The sequence below is a fragment of the Felis catus genome, chromosome B1 (genome assembly GCF_018350175.1).
Source record: "Felis catus isolate Fca126 chromosome B1, F.catus_Fca126_mat1.0, whole genome shotgun sequence".
Lineage (NCBI taxonomy): Eukaryota > Metazoa > Chordata > Mammalia > Carnivora > Felidae > Felis > Felis catus.
Genome location: NC_058371.1, coordinates 195,411,839 through 195,433,543, shown reverse-complemented (window position 1 = coordinate 195,433,543; position 21,705 = coordinate 195,411,839). Strand labels below are relative to the sequence as shown.

Sequence of the window (21,705 nt, the reverse complement as noted above, 5' to 3'; positions counted from 1 at the left end):
GAAGGCAGAATATTGAATTTTTAAAATAACGTGATGCGTCACCGTATTTCAATGTTTTGGTGCAAGCACATCGGTAGCATATGACACTTTGGAAGAAAACACCTAGAAACCTTAGGTCAGTGAATATGACTGAACAGAAACCTCAGCAATGGTTACATATAAACTGTGATGTTACTGCCCTTACAGCTTAAAATGATAAAGTGCAGTATTTGTTGTTTTGCAGGATCCTAAAAAATATACCTTTTATGATAAAGTGACTATTAGAGATACATGAAGTAAAAAGGATACGAGAATAAGAATATCATAATAAGTATTCACAGTGATGTAATTAGGTTGCCCCAAAACCTAAAATTAATATGTGGAAAAAATACCTTTGTATCTTGCGGCTCAGTTTCAGAACACTGTGCTGTTTCTATTCTGGAATCTAGGACATCTGGATTTTCATCTGTAAATCAGTTTGGACAGAATCACAAAGGGATAAAAGCTAAATGAAAAATGAAATGCATAGTTCTATTTTAAGACACTTTAAGGCTTCTCTTTTAGTCTTGTGATATAGTGAGACCAAAAGTTACTCTAAATGTATTTATGTCACGTGACTTGAGCACTGAACACTGATGGTGGCCCCGGCAAAACCAAGAAAGCAAAACATAAAAAATAAAACAAGAAATCCACAAGTGCTCAGATGACACCAAAAAAGCAGCAGGTTCCATGGAAAGGGCTTAGGGCACACGGAGTTCCTGGAGATACGTTAGCACCCTCAATGAGTTACCACCTAGAAGGTGTAGCTTAGGGATTAAGACCACGGGCTTGGGAATCAGATTTACTTGGTGGGAATGAAGTCATCGTCTCGCCAAACCTTCATTTACAAATTCATTTACAAAATGGTGATGATGCCTAAGTCACACAGTTATTATGAACGTGTATAAAATAACATGAATGGTGCCTAAAATATGAACTCGAGAATTAAAAAATAATTACGTGCTCCTAACCAAAAAAGAAAATTCTTTCTCACATATTATTTAATAAGCATTTATTGCATTTCTATTTTGTGTCAGGTGTCAGTCTCCGTACCATCCAATACGGTAGCCATTAGCGACATGTGGCTGTTGAAATTTAAATTAAAATTGAATGAAATTATAAATCCAGTCTTCCGTTCACACTGACGGCATTTTACTGCTCAACAGCCAGCCACATGTGGCTCTGGCTACTGTACTAGACAAAACAAATGCAGAATATTTCCACCCCTGCAACAAGTCCTATTGGATGGCACTGTTACAGACCGTGGGAAAGTCAACAATATGAAGCACAGAAGGGCTACTGCGTTTAAGCTTCACTAACACACTTCATGAGCTCTGTGGGGCATCTGTTTATGATATAAAATAAGGAAACTGGTGGCCCCTGGCAGGGTCCAGGCACAGGTTACAGAGGGACCCATAAAACCCAGGGTTTATGTCAGTCCCAGTGATTGGGTCTTCTGCATGTAGTTTCTAGATCAAGTCCAGAAAAATCCTTGAGGTGCCAAGCCAGTCTGGATGCAAACTGGACTCAAGAGTTGTAAAGTAAGTAATTATCACCCTCAAAAATTTTCTAGGATGTTTGCCCAGTATATTGGATGTAAAAATAATATGATCTTCAAAGATGTCTAAAAGAGGAACATATATATTCTACATACCCTGTTCATCTTCTGAAGAGGGGTAATGCTTCTTTCTTTTTCTTTTAGGCATCTGCCTTTCTTCCTCTTCAACCTGGAATGAAGAATGACTATATTAAAGGCAATACAATCTGGGACCACATCTATTGAAATGACAGCACATTATATTAGCTTCTAGCCTTTGAAATAAATTTTCATGCAATTTTTTTTTTTTTTTTAACTCTAGGATAGCATTTTTGGCATCTAGATTTGGATGAGACTTATTTTGTGAGCCTGAGTCTTTTTTTTTTTTTTTTGGATCTGAATGTAAATCCATATGAAACATCTAAATCTGTTTCTGGTTAGATACTGTAATCCAACAACTCTAAAATATGTTCTTAAAGAAGCATCTCCTTTCTACCATCCCTGAAGTCCAGCTGTGTCTTACAATCAATGGCATGTCATAAATGAATCGGTAGGGCTCTTCTCCTCCTCAGTGGCCCAGCAAAGAGCCAAGGAAAGGCAGGTATGAAGTAACACTTAACCTTCCTGACTGTACAACGTGGACACATCCCAATAACTACTTACACAACACAAGAGCATATACAGGTAAAAGGGATACGGAGATTCATTTAATTTTTAATAGATACAAAAAAGTGAAGCCTTTCTCCGTGCACTCCTAGTGAAAACACTAGGTACACACCGTGAAATACTTGAGTTTCTTATGAAAACTCACCTCTTTAGGATTTGCTTCAACACTGTGATCTCTTAAGGCTTCTGTGTTGTCTTTTCTGCCATTGGACATCTCTGATTAATAAACAACAAAAAAGAAAAAAAAGGTTAAATTATTCATTCCGGTACTTATTTGAGGGGCGTGTGTGGCAGGGGGAAGGACTTCATAAATCTTTGTGACGGGGTCCTCACGGCAACTACGTCAGGTAAGCTCCGTGATTTCCATTTGTAAAATGTGAGTAAATGGGTTTGTGGAAGGATGAAGGTCACTGGACTCTACACAGAGTAGCGCCATTTTCCTCCAGCTCATGTAGCAACATCTTGTGAAGATGTTTCACAAGTCCTTGTTTCACAAGTCCTTGTCCTCCGATTAGCGAACATTCCTGAGTCTGATAATACTAAATATAGGAGACGATGTGGAGCTATAATTGGTACACCACCTGGGGACACTTGGGCACAGTCTGTGAAGCAGAGGAGGCGGCCAGCCGCTCAGCAACTGCACACCCAAGTCACAGCCACACGACTACGCGTTGGGAAACAGGTACAAGATCACGCACGGCAGCACTCTTCGTAATTGGGAAAAGTTGCTAGAACCCAAACGTCCACCAACCAAAGCAAAACAGGATGAAGGTGGTCTAGTCCCACAGTGGAATACTAAAGAGCACCCGAAACCAAGTAACTGGAGTTACACACGTCAACACGACAGAACTTCAGGACGTGATGCCGAATGAATGGCCTCCAAATAAGGCGGGGGGGGGGGGCGGGGCGGGTGGGGGTGGTCAGCTTCTCTGTGTATGCAACATCAGGCTACAATTTTCTGGGGAAATACATACAGCGATTGTAGAAGAGTGGTTCCCTTTGGAGTGGGTTGACAGAGAGGGATTGGGATCAGGGAGGCATACAATGTGATTTCAATTCTATCTGTAACATTTTTTTTTCCAAAAAGCCGATAGAGCAGATATACCAAATTTTAAGATATGACAAAAGTAGGTGCTGAGTATTTGAGTGTGTAGAATTACCGCTGCTTTACTTTGGTTTGAAACACAGTACATAACGTGTTACAAAAATACCTCTTTCCCCATTCTTGGAGTAAGGTGCCCACAGCAGGAATCGACTAAAGTCTATGTTCTGCTTGAGAGGAGAATAATCCCTCTGCAATTGGCAGCCTCCATAGGTTTCGTGGAGGCCTGACTCCCGGGAGAAGAGCCACATAACCGTGACACCCCTGATCTACCAAACTGGGACTGTCTGTCTGAAGGCAACACAGGTACTTAGCACAAGTACTGAGCACAAGTACTAGGAACTGCTCTTACAGTACAGACCACGGGGAACTATGCGTTTTGTGTTCCCGCCGGATTTAAGTCCACTGTGAAGTTTCCAGCAAAGTTCTAGTAGCTATTTACGGCAAGCCACCACTCACTTATCTGCCAGAGGGCCTTGAACAAACACTGGATTTCTCCAAGCCTCAGTTTCCTCAGCTACAGAAGTGATGCTGCTAACACCTACCAAATGATATGACTTGAGTAAGAGCAACTTTGTGAAGTAATTAGCATAGGGCCTGACAGACAGAAGGCCCTCGACAAATGGTAACCACAATTAATACTAACGTCAATAGTACGAAATTCATGAACTTACCTTCTTGGTTATGAGATTTGCCATGAATTTCTTCATTTGTTCTGGAGCCTGAATTTTTGACCTAAACATACCATAGGAAAGGTTATTTATGGATTGTGTCACCAAAGTCTTAAAGGCAGAGAAAACAAATAAGGAAGATAGTGGGCACAATCTGGTAGTCTGTGGGAATGCTGAAATGGACTAGAACACATGCTCAAATTTCACCCAGAAAAAAAAAAAAAAGTTCAAAAACTAAATTTCACCCAGAAAAAAAAAAAAAGTTTAAAAAATAAATTTCACCCAGAGGCATAAGGGCAGAGTGCTTTTGAAGAAGTTTTGGTTTAACAAATTATCATCCCACTGTGTTTACTCTCCTTGTCTTTAAAATGGTTATGGTAAAAGTGTAAGAGGTAAGAAGAATTTTCTGATTTCTATGAATTCTCTTCCCATCCAATGATCCCTCATGACCTTTTTCCCCGTCTTTATTTAAAAATGCTGAAGGATTCTGTCTTTCTGTCATCATCTCTCTCTGGCAAATCTTGTCAATTGTGCTTTTATTTTTTTTAGCTGAGGGAAGTCTTAGAATACCCTACAACACTCGAAATCTTAGCTACAGAACTTTATGAATACTTGGAAAGGACAGTGATGCCCTGACTGGGGAAAGGCAGCTGCCGGGGGGCCTCAGGGAAATGAGGCGGGGTGGAGGCCTCCACATTTGGAATCCTTTTGGAGGATAAAGCTGAACCAAACCCAGTGGGCTTTTTTCTCTTCCTTCTCACTCAGCTGACTGTGGAGGAGTTTCCAGCTACCATACAGGACGTTTCAAAGGGGTGAAGTTAGCCCTCTGATATCTGCTGGTGCAGAGCTCCCCCAGTTCTCTGGGGGCACTGGCAAGAACGTGTCTCTTTGCAACTTGCAAGCATTTTACAAAATGTTCTCTCCTGGTAAGATATCAGGTCCCTTGTGCGTTAAGAGAGACACAAAATTTCTTCCCAGCACAAAGGGGATTATGACAGCCACCGCTGGGAAGGAATACGTAGGCATGACAACCACAGTTGAGTATCTTCAGAAAAGCTTTCCCCAAACATAAAACGCCCTGTAGTTTTCAAACGGTTTTGTCCACAGCACCAGGATAATTGCAGAGGCCGCAATCCAATGACCAAACTTGCTACCATTCATAAAAAATAGAAAGTTCATAGTTCTTTGAAGGACCGCATTAGTAATTACCAGGTGAGTTTCCTAGTCTGAGGTACGCAGGCCTTCTTCTGTTTCCTTAAATGCTTCAAGACACTGGTCTAAGGAGTCACTAGCACGCGGTACTGCACTGCTGAATTCAGGGAGACCCTTTCCTTCTGAGGAACACAACTAAATTTCACGACATCAGGCGACACAGTTGAACGCTGGCTGGCAGTCAGTGCAGCGACAGCAGTCAGCGTGCTGCTCTCGAGGGGAGAGCACATTACAAGCAGCCTCCTGTCTCCTAAAGAATGCACAAGACTGCCCTTCTGCGAGACGCCCCAATACATTTGCTCTCAGAACACCAGACCCCGCGACAAAACCCAAACCACGACGGTGACTTACGTTAAGTGATTCATTCACTGAGAAAGGCTCCCCCTGTGGTCCAGCTGTTCAAAAACAAAAATGAGAAATAAGGAAACCGAATACGGTTTCTGAACCACAGAGAAACAAATTGAGAACTTTCTAAGGTAAGGTAGGGGCTATGCCGCTAAGTGGCCTAGCTGCCTTGTGAACTATGAGATTCTGACCAATTGTTTTCTACAACTCGTGTCTGCCATTATGCCAGAAAAACAGGAATTATTGTTGTCTGCATTTTTATAATAATGGCAGTGGTCCATCAAATCGCTGCAGCTATTTAACTATGTTGGTGATCTGAAGCTTAGAAGAAAGGGAGACCTTTGCAAAGTGACACGGGTTCATTTAAAAATAATGTCATCAAGCAAAAAGTCAGATTCTATCCCTTCAAACGGCAATGGTCTATTTATATTCTCTGGAAACTTGAAGTACAAGGTCTACTGTTTCTACTCAACAATGACAGAACACACATTTTTCTTTTAAACAACTTCCTTTTACGTAAGTAGATCTCTTATTGAATCGTACCTAAACACAGTGAAGTCATCTGGATTATACTGTGGGAAAAAAGACTTCAGAATCCAAAAACGTCACCTTGACAATTAACAAGGGGATGTTAATTATTTGTACTCTAACACATACAGACCAATTTTAACTAATGCATCTAGGTTTTGGATAAATTAGTCACTGTTTTTGTTTGTTTGTTTGTTTGTTTTTTAACGTTTATTTATTTTTGAGAGAGAGAGAGAGAGAGAGAGAGAGAGAGAGAGACAGAGCATGAGCCGGGGAGGGACAAAGAGTGAGAGAGGGAGCCATAGATTCTGCAGCAGGCTCTGGGCTCTGAGCTGTCAGCACAGAGCCCGACGCGGGGCTCGAACCCACAAGCTGTGAGATCATGACCTGAACCGAAGTCGGACGCTCAACCGACTGAGCCACCCAGGCGCCCCAGTCACTGTTTTTAACATGTCACCATGAATGGCTTCTCAGGTCTTGGGGTGATCCCCGAGGACTATTTGATACTTCTGCTTATAAGGCTCTTGAGATCACATACTCTGGAGGCTGTGCCTTCAGATGGTTTTGCCTTGGAGGGTCCCTGTTCTGACCACTCTGGACAGTCCTGGGTGAGGATCCACACACACCGCTCCCTACACATCGTCCTCCTCTGTTGCCTTGTCTACCTAATGCACACCTGCTCATCCTTTCATAATTTGGCTCCAACTTAGGGGGAGTGACCAGCACTTACGGAAATTTAAACCTTCTATATTCTTTGACCCTTCGATTCTCTTTCATGGAAATACTTGGGGGAAACACAGAACTATATGCCTATGAAAGTTCATCGCAGCTTTATTTATAATAGTAAAAACCATAAAAACTGGAGACCACTAAAGCTCTAACAAATGGGAAAATGCGTTACAGACTACTTTCAGCTGTTAAAACAAATGAAGTCAATCTGTATATGCTAACACCGAGTTAAAAAAGAAATTACAGAACACTACAAATACTATGATTTCATCTTTGTTTAAATACAGAATTGTATTTAAGGTGGGTATCATGCAATGTGGGAAACCTTGCTATGCACTTCTATGTATCTTACTTTCTATAATTAAAGGGGAGAGAGAGACTGGTTCAGCTTAAAGCCAGGCCCTCCCCAAGGCCCTCCCAGCAGAGCTAGCCCCACCGGTCATGCATGTATCTGTCTTACACAGAGAACCTTCCTCACTGGCAGTTACTTCTCCAAACTCCCTGAGCACAGGAACCACATTCTCCACCTCCATTTCCTTGGTACTCACAAGGAACCCCGCTTACTAATGTTTGTCGGGGGAGTAATTTAAAGAGCCAAGGTCATCACAGTAAATGTAATAGCTGCTCTCCTAGCCCCTTCTCCAAGAACTCAGACCGTGGTCTCGGATACTACGTGCTTCCAAAGACACTAACTCTATTCTTACCCCAGGAACAGAGAGCACTTGATTCACTTTGAGTCAACCAGCAAATCATATTCATCTGGTCATAGCAGTTAGTTTAGAGTGGACAAAGGTATGTAAGCTGAAATCAGAGTAAGTCTCAGGATTTTGGCCAGGAATGACAGGACAACGATATTTCTCTAAAGGCTCACAAATGAGAAAGCAATTATCTCTGTTGGGGGCTGAGGGAAAGGGAAGAAATTGGGTCTTTGGGGACCTCATCATGCTCCGAGATCTTGCTCTGCCTGAACTTTGCAGTTGTGTGAATACTATGGACTGGATGTTTGAGTCCCCCCCAAATTCATATATTGAAACCCTAGTCCCCAATATGATAGTATTTGGAGGTGAGGCTTTTGGGAGGTTTCAATATCATGAAGGTGGAACACTGTGATGGGAGTGGGGTCCTTGTGGAGAGCAGAGGAGGTAGGAAATCTCCTTCTCTGCATGCATACATGTGAGAACATAACCAGAAAGAGAGCCCTTACCAAGAACCTGACCACACTGGCACCCTGAACTTGGACCTCCAGCCTCCAGAACCATGAAAAATAAATATGTCGCTTCAACACTCAGTCTATGGAATTCTGGTCTAGCAGCTGAACTGCCTAAGATGCTGAGCGCACACATTCCCCATAAACATTGGCAGGGTTTCTGTTACTTGCAACCAAAATCGCCTTGACCGTTCGTTCTACGTGGCTTATATGGACATTCCAACATTTAAAAACAAACAAAAAAGAACAGACTTAAATTTGGTCACATACTCTCAAGTTCCTAGTATCTTTTTCCCTGGTTGATGTGCAAACCAGAAGAGATGTTACAGTACTGATTAGAAACAAACCAGAAATAATTGTCCATTGTCACCATTCTCATATCTATTTCCCTAACCCAGTGATTCTCGAAGTGTGGTCCCAGGACTCCTAGGACTCCTGAGATCTTCCATCAAGGGGTCCACAAAGTCCAAACTATTGTCAACACACTAAGATGTTATTAACTTTTTAAATTCATGAGTCCACAATGGAGTTTTCTAGAGGCCATGTAATGTTCCCAGAATTATCTGAAAATGCTATTAAAAGCCAACCATTTAGGGGCGCCTGGGTGGTGCAGTCGGTTAAGCGTCCGACTTCAGCCAGGTCACGATATCGCAGTCCGTGAGTTCGAGCCCCGCGTCGGGCTCTGGGCTGATGGCTCAGAGCCTGGAGCCTGTTTCCGATTCTGTGTCTCCCTCTCTCTCTGCCCCTCCCCCGTTCATGCTCTCTCTCTGTCCCAAAAATAAATAAACGTTGAAAAAAAAAAAAATAAAGTGCAACTATTAAAAGCCAACCATTTAAGTGTGATGCTGGGTTTTCTTCATATACTTCAATCAAGACAGCATCAGCAATACACTGAATAAAGAAACAGCCCCGAGTAACCAACTGCTTTCTATTAAAGCCAGACTTACAGAGATTTGCAAAAATGCCAAACAAGGTCACTTTTCTTGGCACATTTTGCCGTTTTGGAAAATGTGCTATTTTTCATGAAAAAAATGTTACTTGTGCTTAACCTATAGTGAGCTGGTGATATTAACTCAGTTTTAGTTTCTTATTTGATAAATGCCAATGGGTATCATCCACGTAACAAAAGCTGTCTGGGATCCTCAATAATTTTTAAGAATGGAAAGGGGTCCCGAGACTAGAGTTTGGGAGCTGCTGTAAATCCTGGGGCTCTTTCCTACGAAGCCTGCAGTGGACCCTGGAGACAGCGCACAGAGACCGGGAGGAGCCTGTGCGTGCCGGGAGCAGCTCTGTGCTCGCTGGGGCCCAGCCAGAGTCCAAGGGACAACAAGCAGAGCTTTGAAGGGATGCACGGGCTTTCTAGCTTTTGGAAAGGACCTGTGACAGCATCTTCCGTGGCAGGAAGGTGCAGAGAGCCACGTGCTGGGGAAAGAGCAAGAGTTTGCTCCAGAGCAGTTTGCCTCCTTGCACACTTACTTGGTAAGAAGAGATTTAAACAAGTACCTTACATGAAACTGACAAAGAGTCAGTTTGATGAGAAACTGTATATGCTAAGAAAGAGCATATGCTAAAAATGAAATAGGAAAGAACTCTCTCCAACCTATTTTAAAAAGTGAGAGGAAAACTCATATAGCCTGTGTTTTATAATTATGAATCAGCTATTGATTTTAAGCTGCAACAGAAAGTAAAAACTGTAGACCAGGAAAACAGTAACATGGACAACCACTTAAAAGGGCTTACCTGCTCCACTTGGCTGTCTCCCATACAGACTTTCTGGTGCTGCTAGAACTTCCTGGGTTTTCTCTTCCTCTGATGGTACAAATGTCTAAAAAGTCCAAAGCACCATAAAACACTAAGTTAACTGAGGTTCTGACGACAAGGCAAGACTAACCTCAAGATAATGAAGGCATCTTGCATCTTGTAACAATATAAAAGACCACGTTCAAGTCTGTGCAGAATTGAAAGCGAACACATGCCAAACTTTGAAAACGAAAGTCAATCTAACCTCATATTTCATCCATCAGTGGTTGCCCTGTCCCCTTAAAAGTGAAACGCCACCGTAATATGACACACAAGACGACCCCCCGCCCCCATCACGTCCCCTCCCTCGTCAGGCCTCCATTCCCGCCCCGCTGCGGGGTCTGGGGCTCACAACTGCCCTCCTGCTCCACGTCCAGAACATACTTCTTTGCCTGCAAGGCTCTTTTCCGTTTCGTTCCCCTCTGGTAACCCCCTACTCTGCTTGTGAACCACCACTCAAATGTCTTCTTTGCAAGCCCTCCTGTCTGCGCACCATTGCTCCTGCTGGTAAGTTGACCGTCCTCTGCACTGTGCATCGTTCCCGTGCTTACTGCTACCTTGTCTCACACACTCAGAGGGGGCCGTGAGATCCGGCTGCAGAGATTCAAGTCACATTTTGGACATGGAACGCGTAGGAACTGGCAATGGCTTAAATGCAGGGTGACACCGAGAGATTGCGGGTGACTCCTGGTTTGAGTACATGGAACTGATGATGGCACTACTTGTTGAGATTATTAGCTTTCCTTGCACAGGACACGACCATGACAACGTGTAAACGTCCAAAGTACAGTGGGAACAGGAGCCGTGTGATGCTGAAGGATGCACACGTCTACACGTGGTGAGATAGTACTTACACCACGTGCAGCCCAGTGGAACTGAATTGTCAGCCATACCTCAGTTTTCAAGCTGCCTTTCAGTGCCCATCCTCCCAAAACACTCGACGGAGATTCTTCAGTGCCTAAAGAAAGCCAAACCGTTAACCAATTTAAGAATTTGCTTGCAAAAAAAAAAAAAAAAAAAAACAAAAAAAAACATGCTGAATCAAAAGGTAACAATGTTGTTCCCTAGCCTGCCGTGACCCCTTCCACCGCTGTTTTATTTTGCTGTCAGTAGAAAACAACAAAAGGAGGCCGTGTGAAAAATCGTGGCTGAAAGGCAGGAGTCGTTTGCTAAGTTTGGGGGTGAAACTGTTTCTCGCTGTTAAGATGGCTGCCCAGAAAGAATAACAGAAGATTATTTCTGGAGACGTGATATTTCCAAATATTTTTCTACAGTGTTCTGCATCAAGTTTGGCCCTAAAAGAAAAAACTCTGGGCCGCTGAGCTATATTCTCAACAAAGAACATGTTTATGAACAGATTCACTTTGCTTGCTTCACCCTGACACAGCAGAGTTGAAAATAAAGTTAGGAAACCGGGAGCGACAGAAAGAAAATGGCATTTTCTCTGGTAAGACTCAGTCCTATCCCTGTTGTGACCCTTTCTCTCTCGCCCTCGTCCCTCTGTGACTGTGGCCTCCAGTTCTTTCATCCACCCGCACAGAAGCCTCCAAAGAAAATCCTTCCTTTCTCTAAGAGGATGCGGGCTTTTCCTTGCTAAAATCTCTTCTATTTTTTTTTTTCTTTTTAACGTTTATTCACTTTTCACAGAGACAGAGCACAAGCGGGAAGGGGCAGAAAGACAGGGAGACACAGAATCTGAAGCGGGCTCCAGGCTCCGAGCTGTCAGCACAGAGTCCGACGCGGGACTCGAACCCATGAACCGTGAGATCATGGCCTGAGCTGAAGTCCGCCGCTCAACTGACTGAGCCACCCAGGCGCCCCAAACCTCTTCTATCTTGTTCCTTCAGGGAAACAAAGCAGGGGAGAAAGGAGTAGCAGACTGTAGCAATGGTTAATGCATAAAAAGTTGCAGAACACTTGGGGCGCCTGGGTGGCTCAGTCAGTTGAGTGTCTGACTTAGGCTCAGGTCATGATCTTGTGGCCTGTGGGTTCAAGCCCCTTGTCGAGCTCTGTGCTGACAGCTTGGAGCCTGGAGCCTGCTTCGGATTCTGTGTCTCCCTCTCTCTGCCCCTCCCCCACTCATTCTCTGTCTCTCTGTCAAAAATAAACAAAATTGGCAGAACACTCAATTTTCCCAGGCAAAAAGCAATGGAAAAATTTCAAGTCCCTTATTTCAACCCTTGGAACACTTCTTAATGCCCCTTAAGTCCCTATCATGAACAGGACTCAATCTATTGGCCTCAGCTTCCTGAGGCTGTATTTGATGACATCTAAGGGCTGCTGCAGTTTAAAAGTCCAGAACACTCTAATTCACACACCCACAGAAAAGAAGTCGACGTCCCTGACTCCCTCAGGTCCAGCCCACGACGTCCCTTTGAGTTCCCACAGCATCTAAGTGCCTGCCATCAGAGCGTCCCTGCCTACTTAAAATGCAAAGCCGGATTCACAGCTGTTCCCCTTCCCCAAAGCCCAGCACAGTCATGGCTGGCACAGGATGTCCCAAGTTGGATGGCACAGTGAATGACTGAGCCTAAAGGTTACCCCTTTGAAAGTTACCAACTGTTTCTACCAACATCTACTCTCTGAGATCTGTCAGGAGGGAACACGTTTCTTTTTGTCTTTCAAATTCCAAACCAGAAGCTCACTTTACCTGAATGAAAAACTCCATTAAAAAATACTGTGCTCCCCTGATGACAAGTAGCCAGCCGGACTGAACTGACATTCGTCGCAAATCTATAGGACGTTAGATGAGGGCTGAATCGTGTTTGTTTTTGCACTATTATCCGCCTTTTATAGGATGGAAAACTAAGGCTCGGAAGTAATTTTTTTCTAAAGGGCCCTAAGTACCATGCAAGTTATTTAAACTCTCTGAACCTCTTTTCTCATGTGTAAATGGAGTGATAAGAAAATGCTCACTTCACAGGGCTGTTGTAAGGTAGTGTTCATTTTGACAAAAACCCGAGGCTTCAAGGCTTAGTAGCTTGCAGCAGCCATGCAAATCACACACGGTGGCTGACCTCCCCTCCCCCAGCTTCCTGCCTCTGCTCTCCTGGCACATGAGAAACGGGTCTAAGGTTTTAAGTTTTTAAACCCATGGTTCTGAGCTCAGTCTTCCTACTTGAGAAGTTATTTTGTGACATCCTGGAGGCAAAACCACCTTTTGAAAGATGGTTTTAAACATACCCTACGTGCAATCACCTTTGTAAAACGCTAGTATGTGCAATTAGGGAGAGTCTCACCTATATCGTGCAAATTCTCCTCAGGAGGAACAATGACCTTGAGGTCTCTTTCCTCCTGGAATGATTTCCTCATGCCACTACCGTCTCCTGCTTTCTCACTGGACCCTTGGATTGTCCGTCCGCCGTTGTGGTCACTTGTCACGGTCAAGTCCTGCTCATGTCTTGGAGCCGACGGAGCTACAGCACAGGCAGCTGGAAGGGGCGCCCCGTGGGAAGGACCAGTTTCTGACTCTCGGCCATTAACACATTCACTGGTGGTGGTTTTCCCGGGGTCGGCCGGCCCACGGTGCCCAGGAGAGGGCGGCCGCGCTGCAGCGTCTGGGACAGGAGGCACGTTGTCGGCCCTCCCGGCACCGGGACTCACTGCCGGCAAACAGCAGCTCCCGAGGGAGGCGTCCCCGGCCGTCCGCCCCTGTCCATCCTCGGGTGCGCCCGCTCCCCTCTGCTCGCCCCTCCCTGCCCAACAGGTGTCATGCCCTGCGGCGGCGGCCCCCTGGCCCCCCCGCCCTCTCTGAACGGAGCTCGGCCACGTGCTCCTCTCTGCCACACCGACGAGGGGCGAAGGGCTCTCGCTCCGTTCTGTCACTGCCGGTGGCACCTCGCAGGGACGGTCCTCGGGGCCCATGGCTCTGGCCCCTGGCGGCGGCGCTGGGTGTGGAGGGCTGTTCGCGGCCATCGGGCTGGGCGTCGGGGCCTCACCCCGGCTCCTCCTGGCGGCCGAGGGGTCTTTTCTGTCGGCGACGCTGGCGGTCAGCGGGCTCTCCTCGTGCCTGTCGAGGCTGGCAGGCAGCAGCACGCACTCGGCCGTGCTGGTGGAGATGATGGCCGTATCGCTGGAGTCCTCCGTCCTTGCAGCGGCGGGCCGCTCATCGTCCCGTGGGACAGCGCCCCACATGACCGCCTCGCGGCCTTCGGAGGTGCTCGTGGAAATCATGGCGGTGTCGCCGACCTCCTCCGCCCGCACAGCCGAGGGGTGGCCTTCCTCCCGCGGGGCGGCACTGGACACGGGGCCCTCGCAGTCCTCCCCCGAGCTGGTGGAGATGATGGCACTGCCGTCCTTCTCTTCCAGGGTGGTGGCGGGCCGCGCGCCTGCCACGGAGGCCTCGCGCTCCTCCGCTATGCTGGTGGAGATGAGCGCGCACTCGTCCTTCTCCTCCTTGCTGGTCGAGGCAAGGGGGCTTTCAGCTTGCGTGGGCGCGCTGGGCATGGGCACCTCGAAGTCGTCGGCGCTCGCCGAGCCGGCGCCTTTGGCACTCTCCTCCGCCGCGGCCGCCGGCGGCTGACTTTCGGCACACGCGAGGGTCGTCGCGCTAGAAATCGGCACCTCGAACTCTTCGCCGATGCTCGTGGAAATCATGGCACACTCGTCTTTGTCCTCATTTCTCACGGCAGCCAGCTGGCTCTCGCCTGACACCGCACTGGGCATGGGGGCCTCGAATTCTTCCCCATTTATGCCGGCACCTTCCCGATCTGCCCCACCTCTCAGTGCGCTTGAATGACCCTCCCGTACATCAGCAACTGTGCTTAGCTGAGGGGTGCAATCATTTGTCGTGCTGGTGGAAATCAGCAAGCCTTTGCCTGGACTTTTGCCCCCAGCTACGCCAGCTGGGTTGGTAATGGTGTCACTGGCTGTAGTGGCCAGAAGGCCATCACACTCTTCATTTTCCCCAGAGGTGATGATTCCTTCGTCTTCCTTCCCACCAGGCGACATGTGCCCAGCTTCACATTGTGGGCCCGCACCTGACCCGAGCGCCTCGTAACTGCCCCCCACCAAGCCAGTGGAAGTAGTGGTGTCGTCCACTTTTTCCTTCCCGGTGAGCAGACTGTCACTGTGATCTGAAGCTGCACTGGTCATGGGAGCCTCGCAACCTCCGGGAACTGGGGCCACGTCACCCTTCCCTGAAGCCGCACTGGTCACGCTGCTTTCCACGACGCCTTTGGCGCTGGAGCAGATCTCCGGATCTTTCATGCCCTTCTCCGCACCGCTCAAGCTGTCAACACTGCTCTCGTTGGCGTTGGTGACGGTGGCTCCGGCCTCAGCTCCCACGCACCCTGCCGCAGTACCAATCTGACTGTCCCCTTCTTCGGCACTTCCGCAAATCGATACCCCCTCGCTTTCCTCCTCTGCCCCGGTGCAGGTGGATGCATGCCCGATTTCATTTCCCCTTCCGGTGCTGGTCACCACACCTTCACCTTCCTCGTCCTCCTCTTTTGCGCCGGTGCTCGTTACAATGCCTTCGTCGTCACATGGGCCAGCGGCGACCAAAGGCACGTTAGTGGCTTCTTTGGCTACCGTGCTGTCCATTGCGCTCTCTCCATTTTCTTCTGATTCAGAGCTCAGAGCAAAGCCCTCGCTGCCCTCTTCCGAGCCTGTGCAGCTGGCTGGCCCCTCTCCATCTTCTTCTGTTATCCCAGTGCTGGTGACGGCACTCTCACCTTCTGCGCCGTCATTCACAGAAGCGTCTCCGTCCTGGGGGGCGCTGGTTCCTGGTGGCGCGTCATTACCCGCCAGGGCCACAGCTGCGCCTGTAACCACACGCTCCTCCTGTCGCTCTGCGCCTGTGACGGAGCACATGACAAAAGCAGCGCTTCTCCTTTCCGCTCCGGTGCATGTCACAGTCCCCTCGGTTTCTTTTTTGGGGCCCGTTCTCGTCACATTTCTCTGGAACCCATCCACCTCCTCACTGCTTAAGGAGCCCTCCCTTACTTCTGTCCCAGCACTTGTCACCGCGCCATCGCTTTCAACCTCACTGATAAAGGTGACAGTTCTTTCTGCCATTTCCAACGCACTACGTGAAGAGCCGTCACACTTCTCTTCAGAGCCGGCGCTGGTGACAGCATCATCTTTCTCTTCTGTCACCCCACTATTGACATTGTCTTCAATTGTTACTGCGTGAGCAGTCACGGGGTCTGCTGCCCTTTCTTCGGATTCGGCCATAGCACACTCTGCACTCTCTCCCTCCTTGGTGCTTGTGAGGAAGGTTTCACTTTCGGCAAACCCTTCTGTGACAACGCCTCCGCCTTCTTCGGCCGCCGCGAAGACAGTGCATTCGCTGGCTTCTGCCCCGACGTGAAGGGGACTGTTTCCAGAGCAGACACCTGCTACGAAGCCTTCGTCTGCCTCAATGCTCATGCAGGGCACAGCCACCTCACCCTGTCCTGTTTCTGAGGACGTGGTTGTAGCATCCCCCGCCTTCACGGTATTGAAGGGAACACCTTCGCCTTTCCCTTCGGAACTAGTGGCAAAAGAAGACTTTTCTGCTCTGCCAGGCCCGGCAGTCACACCCTCAGCATTTCCACTCCTTTGCTGCAAAACTGGGGAAGTGGCATTACATCCAACACTGGTGTCCACCTCGCTGTTTTCAGTCCTTCTTTCAACATCAACTGATGTGTTTTCTACTTCACCTGGGCCACTACTACACTTGAGCACAACTGTCTCGGCAGCTTTGTCTGTCCGCGTGCCGAGCACTGGGTCAACAGTGACGCCATGCTTTTTGCCATTTTCTTGCACAGCTCTCACTGTCGGCTTTGAACTGGGCTCCGTGCTTAAGTCACTTTCTTTCCTGGCCACGTCCATCAAGCCATCTTCTGTGTTAACACTCTCATTTTCCATCCTCGCGTCAGTTAACTTGCTACCAACAGGCATGTTTACTTGTCCCTGCTTACTGTGCAACATAGTGGGCTGGTAACCTTCTGGAATGTGTCTTTTGCTATCCACGCTTGCTTTTGCCGGTGTATCTACTGTGGAAACTGCCCCACTTTCTTTGCTGTCACCTGTCATAAGGACTTGTGATTCCCTAGCAGTCAAACTTGTGTTAGGAATACCAGAGCGCTCCACAAGTGAGGGGCTGGCTGGGTCGCCTTCTAAAACAGTCCTCCCGTCAACCAAAGGAATTACGTCCGAATCAGGAGACTGTTTTGGAGGCACGACAGTTACTGAACTTAAGGATGGTGAAGGATCTAAATTTGGGGAATGTACACGATCAGCATCTCCTTGGGCAGCATGTTCTTCGGGGGGCCTGGTTGTATTTTTCAAATTCTTTTGTGCCCTGTCATTGTCGGACGGGGCTCGAGGAAACGGTGTAGGACTAGTTTCGGAGTCTGTATTTGTTTCATGAGTTCCCTGGTGAATGGGTTCTTTCTCCCCAGGGTTCAGTTTGGACACAGCACTTTGGATATGCACTTTCTTGGTCAGGGTGCTTTTATGGTCAGCGTGCCTTTCAGAATTACTAACAACTCCTGTCCCACGTCCTGATTTACAGGCTGGAGCTGCTGTTTTTGAGTCTACTGTGGAAGTTCTTAATTCATCCTTTAGAACCGGGACTGCGGTTTTTTGTTTCGTAACATTTTCAGAGTCAACGTCTTGTTGAGAGATAGTATTGCTGTTGTCTTGGCTTTTAGATGCTTCAGACACATTTTCAACAGCTGGCTCGGAATCAATTTCCATTGGCTCTTGTTCAGGCATCGATGTGGTATCACCACTCCTTTTTGGTCTCTGAATGGAGGAACTACTGGTGGTGCCCAAGGTGTTTGCTGATCTTTCTTCTCCTTTGGTCATTTCTTGGGATAAGCTTCCTCTTCGGTTTTCACACAACTTCCTACTCAATTTCTTTTCTATAACCGAACTATTCCCTCTGGCCTTGTCGTGATTACTGTCAACTTCTTTACCATCTTTGTCATCCGATTTATTTTCTTCCCTTTTTCTCACTTCCTTACTGCTATGCTTTAAGCTTCTGCTTTTGTGCCCATCTGATAACTTCCTCTCAGGTCTGGAGGGGCCTGAATCTTTTTCAGCCTTATATTTCTCCTTTGCTAATGGTAACTTGGCTCTGTGACTCGAAGAGTCCTTCTGTACCCCGTGTGAAGAAGCGGCACTGTCCGATACAGCTTCTACACCAGTTTCCTCAGAAGGTTTGTCTTCAACTTTAGACTTTCGCTGTCTATCTGGGTTGATCTCTTCTGCGTTCTTCTCCTTATCTGGTTTTGGAGTGGTCACCTGTTTCGCGACACTTTCTTGTAATTCCGGTTCAACTACTTTTAACTGCTTGCCCTGACTTTTTGGTTTCGACTTTAACAAAAGCTTCTCTTCCAGTAGGCTCTTTGTTCTTCGCTTCTCCTTGTGAACCATCTCTTCTGGTTTCGAATTACTATCTACATTAGTTGGGTCCATATCACACTTGTCCTCTGAATAACTGTCACTTCTTCTCTGCAATGGGATTCCGTGTTGCTTTGAACTCAGAGAATCTTTCTGAACTTTAGAATCACTTGATCTTCTTGATTTGTGTTCTGCCTTAGTTTTCTCGGCTGAAACATGTCTCTCTTTTTTGTTGTTTTCTTTACGAACATTCTCATCTGTTTTTATAATATATTCAGAAACTGGCTTCCCATCTTTGCCTAAAATTGATAATTTCCTCTCATTCTTATGTTTACTTTTTCGTTCAGTTTTATCATCCGAAGACAGTTTTGGTTGTTGACTTTGCTTTTGAGTATTTTCATCCACTTTTAAGCTTTTCTCAGAAGAGTGAAGCTCCGTCTCCTCACTCGTTTTATGCAGACCGTCACCTTTATATTTATGTTTCATAGACACTTTGTCTTCTGACAGAGTCTTCTCTTTTTCAGGCTTGTCCTTTGAGGACTTTGCCTCTTTCTTAGGTAGGCTTTTCACATGTGGTGTTTCAGAATCATCTTTCTTTAGGTGCTTTTCATTTTTAAGTGTGCTCTTCTGTTTCTGGGGCTCTTCGGTGCCAACCTCTGACCGTTCTGCCTGCCTCTTCCCATCTCTTGCATCAGCCTCTTCCTGTGCCCCTTCCTCCACGACGGGGGTGGATGTGCGTCTTCTGTGTTCTCTCTCTATCTTGGACTCATTTTTGTTTTCATCAGCCGAATGCAACGACTCGGAAAGTCTCCGGGCAGGTTTACTTGGTTCGCTTTTTGTGTGAACATGCTTCAGGTCCTTTGAAGAGGACACTTTTTCCTTTTCGCCATGCTGTAAAAAAAAAAAAAAAAAAAGGTAAATATGAGCAATACTAAAATCAAACTTAGCATTTGGGTACCCCTGATATGCTGAGTGCCATCACGTGTTACATGTCACTTAAGCTCGCCAGCAGCCTGTGGTAGGTACTGGTGACCCCACTTGGTGCATCGGGAAACCGAAGCTCAGTGGGACTTGATGACCTTGTCCCCAGGCCAACGACTTCAGATGAATTCATTCGCAGTCTAGGGCTCTTCCCACTGCACCGCAGAGATCTGTGCAGAGACCAGCTATCTCTCCTGAGACCTGTCCCTGCATTTGGGAGGCCTCCTTGAACTCCAAACCGTTAAAGCTCACTAACACCCAGCAGCCACTAATAAATATAAGCTGCATGAATGAGAGCTCAATGTTCTTTTCAGTTCCAAAACATGATGAAGACAATTTACAAATTCTATACTGAAATGAAGGTTTCTTACATTTTAATTTAGGAGCCTGAATGATTTGTGGAAACCTCATGAATTCAGGCTCCTTAAAGGACATTCTAGTTAGGAAGTTCAAATGTACGCAAAACCTCACTGTAACAGTAACCTTATCACATATCAAGCACATGTATGTTTATGTATCTGAAGGAAGACAATGATGGACCAGAGCATCCGACCCTTCCTCCCTGTCCCACAGTATGGCACCGAGTACATTATTAATGTTAGTCAGTGAACGCAGACCACACATACTACAGTCTCATTGACTACTACCTATAATTTCTCATTCAAATAATGAGCTGAAGTTCTCAGAAGGATCTGTGTCTCTGGGTTAGTTTATCACTGCAACTTCTTACAATTTAACACAAAGATTAATGCACTTCTACAGATTCAGGAGTAGGACACAGAAAGATCTTAAAAAAAACACTTTAAAGTGAAATTCCTCAAAGAAAGAACTAACAAGGATTTTATCGCCTAATTTTACAGTAAGCTTCAACCAGTTTATATGAACAAAATTTTATGAAGCCATTTTTAAAAGAAATTTATCACAAAATGAAGTTAAATATTTTAAAGTATGCCATTAAAACATCAGGATATTCTTATTAATATGCCTCTAATTTCTGAATAAAGAAATCAAGATTATTTATTGGCTATGAATAAATAATCACTAAATTATTAGTTTTCCCTTGGAAATGTGAAGATAGTTTCAGTATAGGGGTGCTTGGCTGGCTCAGACAGTAGAGCGTGAAACTCCTGATCTCAGGGTCGTGAGAGTGACCCCTAGGTTGGGCGTGGAGTCTGCTCAAAAAAAAAAAAAAAAAAAAGAAAAAAAAAGATAGTTTGGCTATAGAATTATAAACATGGCAGGGTAAATAAGGATCTGAATCCAGTGAAAGCAAAAGTTTATCCCAAGAAAATAATCCAAATGGGGAAAAAATGTATTCATTAAACATACTTTCAGTACTTACATTGGCAGATCTTGGAAGTAATCTAAGTGCTCAACTATAAGGGAATACTTAAGTTACAGTCTATCTATTCAATACAACCCTATGCAGTCATTAAATACAATAACTAGAAACTTACAAGGTAACATGAAATGAGCAAGAGGGAATGTTAAAATCATTTTGCAAGATTTCACCCACTCTACAAAATTATGTACATTTGTGGAGGAGTGTAGGAGAATGAAGTGAATAATCTGCCCTGGAGAAGGGATTTTAGCTACCCTCTTTCTTTTCCATTATCATTACTGGCAATTTTGCTATTGCTAATATAACAAATGAGGGTGGGGGGCTGGGGAATGAGGGAAAGGAAAGTAGAAAAGTAGCTATTACTTGGATAAAAGATCACATGAATCAACTTGGTCAAAATGAGGAATTCAGGTCATAATAAGATGGGGGTTCAAGAATGCTGAAGGTGATACATTTTTTATCTAACTTGGAAAAGATCAAACTGCATTCCAAGTTTTACTCCGAAGGACTGAATGGCCTTTATCTAACAAAAGAACATTTAAAATGGGTTTTATTAATTCAGACACACCTCACTTGTCTTGAGAGTTTCTTTGGAATCTTCTTCAGATTGCTGTTTCTTTTTAGAACTCTCTTCAACATTCCTAAGTGGGAAGAAAAAGTCATATATGAGCTTAATTTGAATAAAATATAAGAATTTCTCAGTAAGATTAGTTACTGGTTCAGCTAAATCCAAGTCTGTGACAAATGTACATAATGCAACTTGACTGTAGCCTATGGCTCATGGGCCTTCAGGCCACTTTCAGAGTCTCTTTGGCTTTCTAATTCTTATAGAATTCACTATGACAATGCAATGACAGATAAGCATTTGGTTCAGCCCTCTGGTTTACAGGGAGAAGCATGAGACCCTGTTGAAGGGAATGCCTAGCAAGACTAGAAAATGGATGCAGTCACTATAAATAAGTGGTTAAGTGGCTACTGTAGGGATACTTCCTGCGTATTCTAGAGGGTCCATAAACTCTGAAATTCTCAAAACAACTGTATGTTTATACACATGCATTTTTCTGGGGAGATCCGAAACTGCCATCAGATTATGAAAAAGTTCCGGGCCCCCCCTCTCCCAAAAACATTAAAACACACTACTTTACAGTAGAGATACTAACACAAGGAATGAGGATATAAAGAGTTCTGAACCCCCATGGTTCTCATAAATGTGCAACAATAACACACACTTTC

General features: G+C 45.7%; 1 protein-coding gene across 3 annotated transcripts in view; it reads right to left on the bottom strand.

The window, feature by feature from the left end:
• BOD1L1 (biorientation of chromosomes in cell division 1 like 1) overlaps positions 1 to 21,705 on the bottom strand; it is a 54,324-nt gene that overhangs the window by 13,515 nt on the left and 19,104 nt on the right. For all 3 annotated transcript variants that reach the window (XM_019829965.3, XM_023253306.2, XM_045056578.1), the window contains exons 9-17: positions 21,041 to 21,113; positions 13,055 to 19,040; positions 10,709 to 10,773; positions 9,756 to 9,840; positions 5,558 to 5,601; positions 3,998 to 4,058; positions 2,367 to 2,437; positions 1,673 to 1,745; positions 372 to 445 (exon numbers count right to left, since the gene is read on the bottom strand). In XM_019829965.3, coding sequence (XP_019685524.3) covers positions 372 to 445; positions 1,673 to 1,745; positions 2,367 to 2,437; positions 3,998 to 4,058; positions 5,558 to 5,601; positions 9,756 to 9,840; positions 10,709 to 10,773; positions 13,055 to 19,040; positions 21,041 to 21,113 — 6,532 coding nt within the window. The remainder of the gene's footprint in view (positions 1 to 371; positions 446 to 1,672; positions 1,746 to 2,366; positions 2,438 to 3,997; positions 4,059 to 5,557; positions 5,602 to 9,755; positions 9,841 to 10,708; positions 10,774 to 13,054; positions 19,041 to 21,040; positions 21,114 to 21,705) is intronic.